Here is a 16925-nt window from a genome sequence, read left to right on the forward strand (position 1 = left end):
CAGAGCCAAATCTCTGCCAAAGACCAGGTTTAGGACAACAAATTAGCCAATGCCATACAGCTTTCTTGCAAAACCTGCTCTCAAGTTCTGTTCTGCTCAGGGGAACTCTGCTGCTTGTGCCATCTGTGGAGAACAGCCCAGAAGGAAACAAACGCCATCAGCACAAGCAAACCCAGTGCTCCCTTGAACAAAACATTGCAAGGCTGCACCCTGAAAGAATACTGATGAGGCCATTCCCCTCTACTGTTGCCACCAATAACTTAGTGATACTGAGGACAAGCACCGTGACACTTACCAAATGCTCTTCCTAATGCTCCTGCTGCTGATCCCCAGCCCATCAGATACAATTGGCAATACAGGTGCCGCCGAGTAGCTGCAACAGCACTCAGATGGCTGCAGACAGATGTGTAGATACAGGTGATGGATTCTCTGAAGATCTCTTCACTGTTGCATTCCTATCTTTGCCCTGATCTGAGACAAAGGCAGAACAATGTAACCCAGTATAGCACAGTATGTAACGGCAAAAGTACCCAGGGGAAATGGTTAACCAAGGTACACATTACAGCCACTGCTGCACGGGGGAGAGAAGAAAATAGCATCTATAAATACATACCTACTACAACACCAGGAAACCAAAAGAACATATTAAGGATATTAAGACAATAATGGAAGTGAACCTCCCCCATTAAATTCTGTTTTGAACTCAAGCGTTTGGCTTAAGCAATTGCTAATCTTTCATAACAGCACCTAATGCTGAAATGAAGCTTTCCCGTGAGAGAGAATGGACCCACTCTTTAGGGAGCTCCTGACCTTCAAAAACAACAATAATTGAAAAATTGTCTGAACCTTTTTATGCCAATCTGGTAACTGCAGAAAGCAACAGCAAAAAAATATTTTCTATAAGAAGGCTCTTCTGCATAACAGTGCTGATAGGCATTAGTTGCACAGCCACTTCATCAATTATTGATCATGTACCACATCATTTCTTTCATGATTTTGCCTAAAATTCGTGACAGGCTAAACAAGGCCACAGTTATCCAAATTCATGCTTTATGGCTTCTAGCAATCCAAAAGCTCTTTTCTACATCTCTGAAGCTTCACTCATATTCCAAGATGCACCAAGAACAAATATCATCAGCCTTCAGATAGTCCTCTTGATTTTCTTTGAAACAAGTAATTCTGTCAAAGTTTTATTTATTTAACACTATTAACTGCCATTTTGAAGTTCTATCTAGATGTTGCTGGATGAGACATTTCTACATCAATGTAAGAGAAAGCCATCAACCCAACTGCCCTTTTCCTAATACACTGCAACAATATTTATTAATCACATTTATTCCATATTTTCTCTACATTTTTCTATCCTTACCTTATATTGACTCTATTGCTGTTTTGATTCCACTTGGATTCCAGGACATGGAAAAAACTGAAGGATTTTTCTTGTATTGTTGGCCCAGGATGCCTCTCAGATAACTTTTAAGTTCCTTTATCAACATCTGCATTTTCTAACTGTTAAGTTTTATTCATGACTATCATTTTCCCTATTTTTATTTTATATAACTTATAAACATTGTCACATACACATACATATTTTGATCACTTTCATGTTTTTTTTTCAACTAGGACAAGTTTTGAATAGGAAAAGCCCTCCTATGCAACTGCAGTTAGTTATTTTAGTGACCTAATAAAGCATTTGTAAGCAACTTCCATTTATCATTTCCCTTTCATCTTTAAGATTTTCCTCTTGCTCAGGAGTATGTTGGTTTTGGTTAACGCCCAATTCAAAACACACCAGAGATCACTGAGCATCAGTCAATATGCTCATCAAACTGTGACCACTGTAAGAAAACAACCCCCAGTTCCAAGTTCTCTACCTGACCAATGGAACACGCAGCCGCTCTCCCCACACGTGCTCCAGACCCCCAGTAAGCATCACCCACGTGGTGCTTTTACTATGAAGGTGGACATCACCAGTAGAGCTTGTTCAAACACCTTTTACTGTGAAGTGCTGATTCTGCTAGGTGCTTTGCAAGAAAATTAATACTTGCTTGGACTGTGAGAGGATCCTGGTGGAACCCCAGCAAGATCCCAGCTGCATTTCAAACCATATCTGACAGACAAGCCCAATGTTTAGCAGCCTGCCCACAGCATGGCTCTGTGGCCTGGATTTCCCCAACAGCCAAACCCTCAGGCTTTCAGCTCCATGGACTACAGCAGCCCCCCCATGCTGAAGCAAGCTTATTTTCTTTGTATCAAATGCCAAGGTGAGATGACATTTCTATGGGAAACCTAAACATTTTAAAAACAACTTACTCTGAACCAGAGTAGAAGGTGAAGCACCATTACTTTGTATGGACACTAAGGAGTTCACTGTGCCACCAGATCTAATCATGAGTCAACAGTGTCTTCTGTGGGGACCCACACACAAAGAAGCAAAATTAAGATGTTGAGGTTTTCCTTTGTTGATGTCCCTATTTAAAAAGTAGCACGCACACACACACACACAAAACCAACCAACCAAACAACAGAATTATGATACAATTTTCTTGATAAAGCTAAGCCAACTCCTCCTCTGGAAGGAGAGAAAGATCAGGGTGGAGCACAGGGCCACTCATGAGGAACACCAGGAGGTAACAGAACGGCTGCGCAGCAATGTCTGAGTGAGAACATCAGCCCCTGCACTATGCATCTACTAGAGAAGCAGCAGTCACTTGTAACTCCGTGGTCCTCTCACATGACTATTTCTTCTCTGTACTGCCTCCTTTCTCTTTGCAGCTTTGGTCTACTCTTCTCCCCGCTCCTTTGCCCACAGCAGGCATATCTCATACTATGCCACGTTATGCAGGATCCCATGCAGCAGCAAAAGGTTTGTGACTGCACCTGCAGCCCTCTGGGAAGAGGCGAAGCTAGATGCAGAGCTCTCAACGTTATTGCTTAATGTTGCATGAGAAGAGAGAAGAAAACAAGTCTCATACTCAATTCCCCTTTCAGAAGGGGGAACAGATCTGCCTGATGTCTGACTAGACAGCCCAGGTTTCATGTCTGTTTGGAAGCCGACCTTGCAGGAGGCAGGCAGGACACCCGACAGAGTGATAGCTGTAGATCTGAAAGGGTAGGACTGGTGCTCTCCCGATTTGGCTGTAGACAGATCAAACCACTCCAAGTGGGGGCATACCTGGGGACGTGGTCCCAGCTTCACTCCCTGCCCCGCCCCTTTCCCCCCAGCATACCTTGCTGTTATCCTAAGATGAATTTCCACTTACGGCATAGTGAAACTGGAAAAAATAGGGATTTTTACAACCATAGTCTGGACAGGCATATTTCTGTTGCCTCTTAGTTAGGATGAATTCGCAACCCAGTAATTAATTTCATGTGAACTGGAGAGCTCAGACTAGCTCTCTTGCACCAACTGACCCCTCACATTTTATACATGGGATAATTTTTCCCATTACCTGAGAAAGCCTTACTTTCAATGCACCACATATATTATAGGCAAGCTTTGCTGTGGGTATCTTTACATTGAAGCAGCAGTTAAAATTCACACATGACAGGAATAGAGAGTATGTTCTCCAGTCAGCTCAAATTGTACATCACTTCAGTCAAATTCTTCTAATTTTTTCCTCTTCCTGTTTCACTCCTTATCTAGGAGGAAACAAAGTATCTTCAGACAACATCCACCAGAGAGGTCAAGGCCAGTGACTTCTCCAGTTCTTCAACACTGGTAGGTTCCCATGGATAAAACACAACCGCTTTCTTCTTCTCAGTCATGAGGAAACCATTATCACTAAATCTGCCTTTTATACTCCCTACATCCAGAGAGACAAAAGGAGCAATTGCAGTGGTCTGAAGAACAAATATATAGACATCATCTCGTTGGGATACAGAGGCCTGGAAGAGAAATAAATAAATAAATAAGTGTTAAAGAATAACCCAGTCACTGGGAAAGACCTGCATGTCAGTAAAACAGACTGAACAACCACATTTCATCAAAATTACTATTCTCTTCTGGAAATCTCTTCTGGAACTAATGGCCAAACTAACATGATTCATATGTAAGGATCATGCAAAAACTGCAAATGTTATTGTAGCCTTCCTACTGAATACTACAGATTGTGGAAAAATGCCATGAAGTGTTATCACTCTACTATCTTCTTAAGAAAATAACCAAATAAATGGTAATCTGACTTGTATGTAGTACTGGTATCCTATACTTACTGCAGTGAGAGATTTGTCCTTTCACCCCACTTCACTCAACCTATAAATTCACAACTACTGAAGTAACTGGCCCTTCCAGTTACCTCAGTAATAGAAATACACAGAAGCAAAAGATGGTAAAAGTCACAGTAACACAGGTCACCTCATCTTAATGGAACATGGCAGTGAAGTCCTTACGCTACATTTAGAAGGCAGCTATGTTGTAAAATATCAGCACAAGGTATAATGTTTTATATTAAGTTCTATCAGTAGTTAATCTCAGAGAGGCTTAAAAGCACAACCAGGGTGCATTTTCATGCAGCACTCCCCATTCACTGTCATGAAATACTATGCTCCATCATTTTCAAATACCAATTAACTATATATAAAAAGCAGACAAATTATGTTAAGTGCAGAAATCACATCCTGCTTACAAGAAAAACAACACTATTCATTTTTAAGAAAAAGCACACATCCTTTACATTTTGTGTTCTCTGAAGAAACATTGAAGTCTTCATGTTTTTTAAAAGCAATGCTATGAAGAGTAGTGCTTGGATTAGCAATGCATTTGAAAGTCTAGTTAGCTTATTAGTAACTATGTATAGAAGCTCCAGCTTCTCACAAAACAGAGTAATTTTTTAAATCACAGCTGCATACTTTCTTAAAATAACTCCTTTGCATTTATCCTTACTAGCTATCCTTATTAGTTAGTACTGCAGAGACGATGCAGCCATGGGAAAAAGGAGTGAAATTTCCCAACGGTGCTCCAGTTGCAGAGCTTTTATTATTGATGATGTCATCCACAAAAAAACCCAGCATGACTCAGACTCCAGATTGTGCCACCAGCTGAAAAAAAAATAAAACCAGGCTGATTTCTTTCCTTTGTATACTCAGGAGGCAAGCCATGCTGCCATGAAAGATGTAAGAGGGGAAAATCTGGCCCATTTTCTTTTTGTAAAGCAATTACCCTGGTCCAGATTAAAAGAGATTAAAGACTTCTATTCCCACCTTGTTTAGGTTAGCTCTATAGAGCAAAGCTGCGGTTTGCAAGCCAAATGTGAGAACACACAGGTCCCTATCTTGCCAATCTGCTGATTAAGAATTTTGCAATAAACTTTACATGCTAAGAAGCGAGGCTTAACAAAATGTGTGTACACACACACAGAACGTTCTGCTCTCATACATATAGAGAGTACACTTGCTAGGAGTGGAAGAAATCTAGGGAAAAGCAGCAAATGGACTAAATGACAGTGTTATACAACACAGATGCTTTTTGTGCCTATTCAGAAGACTGACACGCTTGCCAGATATTAAGACACAATCACTACTTTGCAAATCAAAACCCTTAACTGGAGGGCAGGGATTTGCAGAAGGAGGAAAGGAGCATGCAATATTGCACATTAGCAATGGTACACTGATCTGAGAGTCTGAGCGCTTCAGGAGGAAATACTGCTGACAATAATGCACTCCACACTCAACTGAACTAGCATCACCTAGTACTGACATACAGTACTGCCTGCAAGCCAAAACACTTGCCATGATGCTATTTGCTATCTAGGGACAAAAAGAATGAAAGGAGCAATACTGCAGCAGTCAGGTGAAAGACAGTCAAAACAAATGAAATGGAGAATTCATTATTTAAAACAAAACAAAACCCAAACAAAAAACCCACCCAAAAACACCCCACCAGACCCCACCAGTGTTATTTAGATATGCATATAGTGACACAGAAAAAAATAATCTGATTTTGAACTCAACATGGAAGCTAGAATTGCAACAGCTAAGGAGAAAGAACATTCAGTGGAATCAGACACAGGCAAACAACTCAAAACAGTAAGATTAACAAAACCAAATACAGTGATTTAGTATGACTGATGCTTACACTAAGCTGGGTTTTTTCTAATCCTACAGCATCCTTTAGAGATGAAAGGAAGTGATGGTTCGTAGGAGTCTGGAGCCCACCTTCTCCCACAAGACAGAAAGTAATAACGCAGCTTTTCCTGGTACAATTTCTGCATCTTTCCAGCAAGTCATTTATGGACTCCTCGTAGATGGGGGCAGCACTTTGTGCTTTAACAGTCACATTGTCTTTGGCAAGGGTGCATACTGGCTCCAAAGAACTCCAGGAGTGCACAACAACCTATCAAGCGTGTTGAGAGAGCACAAAACTTAGAAGAAAAGTTACGTCTGTGAAGATAACCCAGCATCCTAGGTTTCAGATTGCTCATTGCCAGAGATGTTCTCCTGACAGTACCAGCTGATTTCCACCTAGCAAGAAACTCCACAAAGATTCAAGCAATCGATACGGCAAAATAATTAGAACATTATATAAACCTAACAAGAAGTCATTTCAAACAGTCTGGATCTGTTGTTGTTCTTGATCTGCAAGGCTTTTTGTTTTCTCCAGGCTCCTTGAGAGGACGGGGTTGCCAATTCCTGCCAAGGGAGTGCTGGGAAATGGAATTAGTAAGTGCCTAATCTGTTGACTCTTTTTCCTCCCCCTCAAAAAAAAGTCAAACAAAGGATTTTCTTGAGATTGCTCAGTGTTATCTGATGTAATCCAACTGGATAATCTAGAGCTTCTGCATAATCACAGTTAAACAGAAGCAAGCTGCATCATCTTAAAAGGGATTATGAAAGTTGCATTAATACAGTAAAATATACATTCCCAGAGATTGCGCATGCGTTATGAATGCACCCTTATATTAAAAAAAAAAATAAATTTAAAAAGCAGAAGATAGGCACTTAATGAGAATTATTATCTCTTCACATGTTCTAGGTTAGTTTTGACCTTAACAGGGGTTTGCAGTCAGGAACAGATCTTAACTCCTTTCAAAAGTTTTAAGTTCCAAATTTTCTTGAAGTGCAAAATACAGTATTCATCAGAACTACCCTATTGCTAACGCTTCTCTGACGTTATCAGAAAATCTGAATTTAAGCCTGTTACAATAACTCAGACCAGAAATAAACAATGTCATTAAATACAGTCCTACTCTAAGAACTGACTATCCAGAAATTGCAACCATTTTCTGTGCTATATATTACTATATAGAAGTAACCTTATAAATCTGAAAATTCATGGCAGCCCACCAGACAGAGCAGTGAACTAGGAACTGACATACTCATACTACTAGTTCCAAAATGACTGAGTCATTTGACTAGTTCCAAAATGAGCGAGTCATTCCAGGTCCCTAGGTCTATTTTTCCATCCTTCCCAGCCTTTTCACGTGGGATGCCCTTTACATCAGGAATTGTATCTCATAGGGCAAAATGGCCCCTAAATTCATTTGGGATCTGGTTGCCATATGATTAACAGCAACAAATTGTAACAAACTGAAAAGCAAGACTGTCCTACAGGACAACCCAGCAGCCCAAATACTGCCTAAGAAATCCTAGGAGTTTCTATAGCATGATCAGAAAACAGTTAAGGCATCAATTGTGAAGTGGTGACATTGCATAGGTGACCTTGCAATTAAAGCACACCTAGATGTTCTGTTGATATTTCAGAAAATAATCTAGTTCCTTTTCCCAAAGCGGTGTAGTTTGAGTACTGGCAAGCAATGGTACAATCCTTTTTTTCCACCCACTTCATCAGTTAATCTAGTTCTAACAACCAGGGAACAGTTCTGTTAAGTAGTGAGGTACCATTTTTCACACTTTGTTCTATTTAACCATCAATTCCTTTAAGATTTCAACAGAATAGTTAATTTCAGGCCTATACCTACAGGCTATAAGCAAGGCAACTTATTCCTTGTTCTGTGAAAGAGTGTACACTATTGTAATAAAGGGTAGTCTAAGAAGATAAAAGACAAGAATTATACCTCATGGTGTTTGAGCATGGACTTACTGAAGCTTGTCTAGACAAAGATGTGCTCATTTCAACTTCTCACATTTTTGCGGGGGGGACACAAGAGTGGCAAGAGAGGTGTCACTTACCCTCAAAGTCAGCTTGTGGTCCACATGAAGATCTGAGACACCGTAAATGTACAACACACCTTTGTCTTCATAGGCCACAGGTAGCAGCGGTGCAAAGAATTTCAGGGCAAAATAATGGAGCAGTTTCCACTTACCACCATACTCTGAAAAGGGTTAAAAGAAAGAAAGACTCAGATTGAATCCAAGATTGCCTTGGCGCACAATCCCTTCCTGTGCTCTCCGGTCCTGCTATGGCAATACAATATCCCCCTCCACCCTTTTTCATCTCTATCAGGTGCAGAGAATGACTGAAGTTACTCTTGTTTTCTTCCAGGCAAGGCTCTGTCTGGAAGGGATTTGATGCTCTTTCAAGCTTTTCTTTGAGCTTCACCAAAAGATCACATTTTGTAAGTGTTGGTCCTATCATTGCTATATTGTTATTCAGTTAAAAGAAAGCCTTAAACACAAGTGACGCTAACAAAACTGACACAGTGTACTACACATTAAGCAAGCAGCCGGAGCATCTATGTTGTTGAGAATACAGACAAACATGCTGGCATTGGTGGCATTGCCACAAACTACCACCACTGTAAAGAGACAGAGCATGACTTTTGGTGCTTATACAAAGTGTGCTCTTCCCCTTTTGCAGTCCTCCTCTTTCAGTTATTCCTTAGAGGAACATCAACAGCAATGAAGACAAAAAAAATAACAAGTTCTCAAACCAAAGACAACTCTGAGTTAGGCAAAATGAATTTGCCAAGATCTAGAGACAACACTTAGTTTATCGGAGTTAGTATACATGATGTAGACATATGCCAATCAGTTTGCTTGGCCTCTTCAATGGAAAGCGGTACCTCATTACTTTTAATACTTTGAAAGTCTGCTATTAACAAACTGGAAACGCCATCAAACATTGTGTCCTCTCCAAAAGAAAAAGCAGTTTCGCCAGATGCAACACTGCCACACAATTTTGAAAGAGAAGCTGCTTCCATTTCTTTCTCTATTAATTTTCCATCTAGCACCCGCTGTCAGCATTTTAACTCTGTCTTTGCTCAACCATTGTCTAGTCATTGAAACGGCACTAAAAAGAAGTAGCAAGTCAGCTGCATAATCTCATAAGGAAAGAAAAGTTAGATACTGTTTTCATTCTTGTTTCTGGCTCTTTGTTTTATACAACAGGTTTAAAGTCCAGCGATATTAAAAAATATTTCCAATAATATATTTTTGTTGTAACTAATTACCTCTCTGTGTTTTGGTGCTTGTACAAAGCTCTTAGCACTTTCAAACATGTCATCATTAAGGACTTCATCCAGAGTGATGTAGTCTTTAAAGGGTGTGTTTGTGGCTTTCATAGGCAGACCTGAGCATGCTCTGCCTACACTCCACATAGACATGAATGAACTTTGTGGAGAGCAAAGTGCATTAGCTCCAGCTTAGCACCTTGAACATCACCTTGTTTTCAGCAAGCTCACAACCATTCTATTGGAGAATAGACAAGAAAAGCTCGTATCTGCCTGGAAAACCCATACAAGATTCAACTGTGCTGTGCCATCAGACTGTTGCCAACAGAACACCACCAGCATTCAAGTTAATAGCACTGAAGCAAACCAAAGAGATAAAGTCTGAAATAAAACTTTAGAAGAGGCTGCTGAGTTTCTTCAAAAAAGACTGACTGTTGATGAACTGATAAACATACTCAGCATATTGGTGCTGTCCAGTATATCAACGAAGTCACGTTCTTGCATTCCAAGGACAATTCCTGGCAGAAAACATTGGTGGTCTAAAGGACAATTCCGCCAAAACCAGGAAGTGCTAACAAATTACTTTTCAGGGTCATGAAACTTGAGAAGATGAGATATTTGGATTGGGGATGGATTATCTGAACCAGTAAACTGTGGGACAGCATCTGATCTAAAAAATAAAAGCAATGGGCCTTGCATGAGAAATGGCCACTTCAGAGGGGCTGAACTCTCTGAAGCTCTCAGGACTGCCACAAGACTCCCAGGAATTACAATTAGCAGTGCAATAGATGCTGCTCACTGCAGGCCTCGGACAGAGGCCACCACAAGCTCAGGCAAGTTACCCAGCATCAGCTGAGGTTTCAGTGCCTGCTGACCTGAATTTTTTCCTCAGCTTAATTTACATGATGAAAATCTAGGCTTCAGCTGTCTTAAATATGAAAATGAATAATGCAATTGAAGTAGAGAAGTTTCTGTTACTTAGTGTAATATAAAATCCCATTTCTCTTCTAATGGGCCCTACCCTCAATTTCTGCTGTGCCTTGATTTCCAACTGGAGTACATAACCACGTTGCAGTGATTACTGGAGGGAGAGAGAGAAGGTTTGCTACCTAGGCAGCAGATACAGAGATCCTCAAGAAACCTGTACAGTGGAGAAGACAACTCGGACTAAACTTGGCATTACACTTCCTCAGGGGAAAAAACAAAAAAACCCAACCTACAAACAAAAGCAAACAAACCACACACTTAAAAGTTTGTACCACTTCAAAACGCATTCTAGGGTTCAACTACTACAGCTATTGTTTTGGGATGTTTGAAAACATCACTAGTCTGCTTACCTCAGATCAACTTTTTACAGTTGATATTTCCCTTCCCAAAAAACCTAGAGCCATTTTGAAGAACCAAAGCTCAACTGCTGGAGCAGTTTCACACAAGAAGGGTCTTCCAAAGATAAAACTTTTCCAGCAACAGGATCTTGACAATACAACTGTCAAAGTAACTTCAGACAGCACAGAAAACTGAAGCTCACTGATTAAAAAAAAAGCCACATTCTTCAGCTCATCTGTTGTCTTTATTTCCTTAAGACCAGAGTCACATTTCTTGATTTAAAAATAGGCAAGTTGCATATAAAATATTGCCCTTGCCCCAAAAACGGATGTAAGAAATCTGGAGATCAGGTAGCTATCATGACAAATCTCTGGGCTTAAAGTTTCCTATTAGGAGACATGCATGCCCAAAGGCAACAGTCAAAAGTTATTTCAAACAGCCCCAGAGTGGTTTTCTCCTCCTCACCCCACATTTAAATGAATTCTTAAAGAAATCCAAGTTCCCCAATTTTTTCCTGATAATAACATGGGGTCTGCACTCTCTGCAGTATCAAACTTCAGAACAGCAAACTAAACTTAGGTTTGTAATGAGACCCCAATACCCTTTTTTCTGACTCTTCCCTGAAGCCTTCTACACTGATAGCGGGAGTGGGAACAACAGTTGTCCCTGGAATTATTTTAAATTAATCCACTTCACACCATTAAATGCAACCTGAGAAACATGCTGCTAGTTCCTTCCTCACCTCAGTCTCATGAATTCAGATCTATTATTCTCCATAATAGCCTGTGGTTTCAGCTCCCCAGGGGCTCTAAATATTAAACCTGCGATAAAAGCCAGTTATCTGTTCAAGGGAAATCTCATGAGTTGGGTACCTCAAGGTGACACTTGTGTGGGAGTGAGGTAAATTGCCATGTATATCACAGCGTTACTCACCAAAACACACTGCATAGATGCTAAAGCATTCAACATGGCACAACCAGCTTCACCACTAGGCACTAACAATCAAATCCCAGTTGTGGTAAAAGCTATTTAGGTCTGAACTGAAAGCAGAAGTACTATGACAGGGATGCTGTGCTGTGTTTTCATTCAATCCCAAGCAAACATCTTAAAAGGTAAGTTAAAAGGAGAAACATTTACTACCTTCTTACCTCCCCATTTCATGAGGAAATACTTCCGCTTTGTACAGGAAATTATGTAAGCCCCCCCATGGCTCTCTGTGAAATAACAGATTTAAATAAGAAGCACTCATTGGTGATACTACTGTGCCACCTAACAAGATGCAGAAATGTGTTTTTGAAGTGCAAATAAAACTAATTTCTCTGAAGTTTTGCATAATTTCAGCCATTAGCATTTCAAAAATCCCTGTACCACACTGCCTAATTAAATGAATATTAAACCTTTCCTCATTCCACTGAGGGAATAGAACAAAACAAAGGGACAGCTGTATCTCTGCTGAGCTTCTTTTCTGTAAACTAACTTCAACAACATATGAATAATTCAAGTATTTGATATATTTTCTACCATGACGTCAGCTCTGTACTTAAAAAGACATTTATGGTCTCCACGATCACTTCATCTATCAATACACCTGTCTTTACAAAGAGACTTTTTTCCAAGCATCTTCTTCTCTTGAGGCACTTAAAGCCTAAGAGCATCAGCCATTGCTAGAATCATAAAAATGTACATTGGGGTATTCCATTTCCTAATACAAGTCTAGCAAGTCCAGAAAGATGAGCATTATAGTTGGACCGCTGCCATAATATTTAAATAAAATAGCCTGTTTCTTCTGCTGGTTTGTTTTCCTTTGTTGATTACAGGTTACTTTGCTTGGATGAATAAAGGGAAAAAAAAAAAAAAGAACAAAAAGAAAAAGGGAGAGGGACAAACATCCTTCAGAGAAAGAGGGGAGGATGGGGTGAGCTAATTTTTTTTAAAGCAAGGCCAAATGGCATTTTGTTCTACGGACAGATCGAGAACTTCACACTAACTCTTAGTTTTTTTCTAGTTCACTCATATTTCTTCACACATGAAATTCTTAAATAAAGATTTTAAAAAACAGAATATTGGAGAAATAATGAAAATTGAAAGAGAATCTATCCAAGTCCTATACAGCAGCCATAGAACAGCTTCTCCATTTCAAAATCACTTCTAGACAAAATGATCAGAACATGAAACACAGCCACTTCCCTCATACCACACATTCCTCCCCTATTTCTTACTGCCTAAGTAACTTATCTCTTTATATGCCCAATTACTCCATTTTTGTGTTCTAAAAGGAAAATAGATATATATAATATATAAGGAGATATCATGTCCATAAATAGCATATTAGCAGAATAATTTAGTCACAAAGAGTGATTCACTTCACCCAAAACTAAGTTAGACAACAAATCTCAGCTAGTCATCTTCTCCTATAAAGAGCTTCTCAGAAGCTATGCTGGGTGAGAGGTGTCATATGAAGTTCCATGAAAATCAAATTCAGCATGGAGAAGATAATTCATCCCACTTATTAGACAGCTAAGGACACAATGAATCACACTCTGGAGATAACCATCTCTCCCCCAGCTGACTACAGAAGAAATCTATATGCCTAGCCTTTACATACTAAAACCCATCCTGCTCAGAACAGGACCACAGTTCTGCAGTTTTTTTGACAGCACACTACTGCCTACTGAAGGGAGAGGTTTTGATCATGTTACCATGGGGGGCAGGGGAAACAAAATCAACCAAATTTGTTTGGATTATGGAAAGTATAATTATAAATGAGTGCTCCTTCTTATCCTCCTATCCCACTAAGTTCCCTCTCTGTCCATTCTCACCCAGGGTGGCTGGGTACATATATGCATCTGTACAGCTGAGCCAATAAATATAATCAGGGATTTCTAGGATAGGCCCTTTTGGAAACAGAATTTCTTAGAAGTCTCTAATTTTAAAAGAATTGATCCTTCTAATTTTAAAAGAATTAAACTTGCAAAAAATGCAAAATTTCTCTTGAAAAAACTGGATGATATATCACACACAGTTTCAGGAAGATCCAGCTCTACATAAGAAAATCAAGGGTAGTTGAAAGTTTACCTCACAATTGAGGGCTGTGCCCTCAATCTTAACCATCACTGCTTCCTGCCTAGGCAGCTTTGTCTGACTTCAATGATATTATTTCCTTGGGAGAAAGGAAAATACTGCTTAAACAAAAAAAATGTACTTTTAAGAAATCAGGAGTTACATAGAATTTTAACTTCTCTAAACTAAACCTTACTAAAGCAAGGGTAAGAATTGGTGGCTGCTAAATCTGGACTTAAACAGCAAAACTTCCATAAGAAAATAATTACTTTGTTCTTTACCCTTTTCCACTTTCACAGAGTGAAAGGATGATCCTGAAAAACACTTTTCTGGAAAGCATTTCTAAAGGATGGACAGAAACTTGTTCAAAGTTTGCAAAGTTGCCCAAGAGAGAGAGCAGAGTCATAGTTCTTATGCTGATACTTCCAGATAAGGAAAACAAAACAAGACTGATAGTTGATGCCTTTTACCAGACTGTCACAAAACTTACCCAAGGAAGCCCATGAAGGTGCCTGCCAAATGTCATTGAGTTGCCAGTACAGAGCTCCCATTGTGTGTCCTTCTCCCTTGATTATTTCACTTTGACTAAAACGATAGAATTCAGTTTCTGTCTTTATACACTGAGCCTGCATCACCTTGGTCAACAAACACATGAAAAAAAAAATTTTTTTGGTGTATTGTATTTTACTTTACTTTCAAAGCATGTGTGTATATACTAATGTACAACACAGACTTCACAACAATGGCACATAACTTTAAACTTGAGCCTTCAAGAGTATACATCTGCAGTGCAGTGAGCCTCTGCTTGAAGGAGATCTATTCCTAGCAGCTCCCAACAGCTTTACAAGCAGTATCTTTAGAGAAACTCTGGAGAGGCTACTTCCTGCCTTCCATCCAGTGAAGATCACTGGGCAACACGGTCTTTGAAAGGTAAATGGAAGGCAAGGGAAAGAAAGATAAATTGAAAAGAATTTTTTTTTTTTTTAATTAATGTAAGTAAAAAGCCCAAGAGTTGCAAAATGACGTTATGCTGCACTACCTCCAGTATACTTTACCATGATGTCCACATGCCTGTGCTCTGAACATAACACACATTCCCAGTACACAGTCAAAATTGTGCACTGAAAGAGCAACCTTTTTTCACCTACACTCCCAGTTCTTCTCTCCTTCCCCACCTTGTCTTTAAAAAACACTTTTCAGAATTTTTCATTGGCCAAGTTCTTGATAGAAGCCAAACAGCCTGTTATTTTTTTCACAAAGTATATTACTAGGCTGGGGAGATATTAAAATAAAGTCTCAAAATAAAAGAAAATGTTATTCTTTAGGACAGCTCCGAAGGTAAAGATAGCACTTCTAGTTAACCACTAGAGCCAAGTTTACTCTCCTTATCCTTTTTGCTATCCTTTTTTTGTTTAACCTGTTAATAAGGCCCTGACAGACTTAACCCTGCAGAAACTCTCATAGCTTTTTGAGTCAGGACTTCACTGCACAAGTTTTACCCCTGTTTTCAATTTCACAGCATCACCTATCCTTGTTCTCATCATCAGTGCCTAAAGTTCTCCAGTTGTTTTGTTTTTATATAAAACTTGCAGACAGCAGCTCTAACATTAAAAACTTAGTGAATGTGCAGTTATTCCCATCAACAGCGTTTCTGAAATTCTTGGAGCCGAACAAAAAGTAGCAGCACTTCAAACTTACCTAATAGCACTAAAAAGTTACTTAACATCATTTAGAATTCACATAGAAATCACTACAAAAGAAACAAGCATGAGGTAAACTACTACAGATGAAGAGCAAAATATAACCTACTGATTTGAAAAAAAAACAAAATAGATTCTCTAAAATATCAATATCTGAGTCCATAACAAAATAAAAGCTACTAATAGTCTCATTCATAGAGAACTGCATTCTCTAGAAACAATCTTGTTTCAAAAGCTCATGTATTCCTTGTGGCAAAAATCAAAGCAGTAAGCCTACAGGGGCCACATGAAGAGCAAAACATCCCCACCCTGGAACAGGGAGTAACAGTGTAGCACTAGGAATAATTGCGTACTAAGGAAGGTCAGCACATCCCTGCATCCCCAGCCAGCTTCATGAGCGGGCCCAGATGGGGACAGGGACCAAGGTAGTACACGCAGGCAAACTTTCTCCCAGTTGAGCCAGTTTCTGGGAAATTCCCCGAGAAGTATTCCAGCCCTTCTATGATGAAAATTGGTGTCACTCTCCAATAAACAAGAGACAAGCTACTTCCAAATTAAACTGGACTCTCCAATGCTTCAGTGCAGAAACTTTCTGTGTGACTGAACATTACCTAACAGAATAGGCCCAGTTTTAACTGCTGACAGTATCTAATGGAACAAGTCTTGACAGCTACTTATATTGAAGACATCACTGTTACCTGAGTGAGGTAAATCATATCTTTGAACTTCTTTATGGGATCTGTGCTCTCGGGAAGCTTGAAATGATGCCCAATCTGCTCAAGCATCTGATCATTGCCATTTTCATGGTGTTGTCGATGGAGAGAAAAATTGCTCGTGTAGGACCAGTCCTCAGTGGAGGAAACCTTTTAATAAACACAAAAGTAAGAGATCAGAATGAAAAGGCAAAATGTGCATTTAATGACTGACAGGATATTCAGGAAAGGATATCCATTACAGCCTGCTGACATCTTCCAAAACCTTTAAAATTGGTAGTATATTTCTGTAGTGCCTCATGCAGTCATACAAGGATTTTGAATCAGAACACCCTTTGCTTATACTCCTTGTACAAATAAATGAAAACAGACATTGCTGTTGAACACAGAAGAGCAACTTTTGGCTCAACGGCATTTATCTTATTTGTCCTAAGGTTCAGTTTGGCCAAGGGATCTCAGACGTTTGCTTGCGTTCATAGTAAATCAGAAACACCCTAGATTAAGGTGGAAGAATGTACTCTAGTCAAACACGTTTAGGCATAAAAGTTACAGAAGTTAGTAGGGCTATAAATTCTAATAATGTGTATATTTTCAAAACCTGCCTCTGAAAACAAATGATCTTGAAACAGTTTTTTTTTACTAAGGACAACAATGCAGCATAGCTCATACAGTTATTATTGTCAAGCTTTCATTGTAATTACAATCTCTATAAAATCTTTTTATTTAAATGTGTTCCTTTTTAGGCTGGACTGACTAATTTTCATTGTTATTAATAT

The 16925-nt window shown here is 39.4% G+C and overlaps 1 protein-coding gene across 4 annotated transcripts in view; it reads right to left on the reverse strand.

Annotated features, from left to right (window-relative positions):
- Positions 1-338: 338 nt before the first annotated feature.
- MANBA (mannosidase beta) overlaps positions 339-16925 on the reverse strand; it is a 58907-nt gene continuing 42320 nt past the window's right edge. For 3 of the 4 annotated variants that reach the window (XM_072863125.1, XM_072863124.1, XM_072863123.1), the window contains 5 exons: positions 16135-16299; positions 14227-14371; positions 8131-8273; positions 6077-6334; positions 2679-3888 (listed from right to left, as the gene is read on the reverse strand). In XM_072863125.1, coding sequence (XP_072719226.1) covers positions 3664-3888; positions 6077-6334; positions 8131-8273; positions 14227-14371; positions 16135-16299 — 936 coding nt within the window. In that variant the 3' untranslated portion in view covers positions 2679-3663. Of the gene's footprint in view, positions 472-2678; positions 3889-6076; positions 6335-8130; positions 8274-14226; positions 14372-16134; positions 16300-16925 lie in introns of those variants that run through there. The other variant, XR_012042770.1, reaches the window with a different exon arrangement.

Source organism: Ciconia boyciana, chromosome 5 (genome assembly GCF_034638445.1).
Source record: "Ciconia boyciana chromosome 5, ASM3463844v1, whole genome shotgun sequence".
Lineage (NCBI taxonomy): Eukaryota > Metazoa > Chordata > Aves > Ciconiiformes > Ciconiidae > Ciconia > Ciconia boyciana.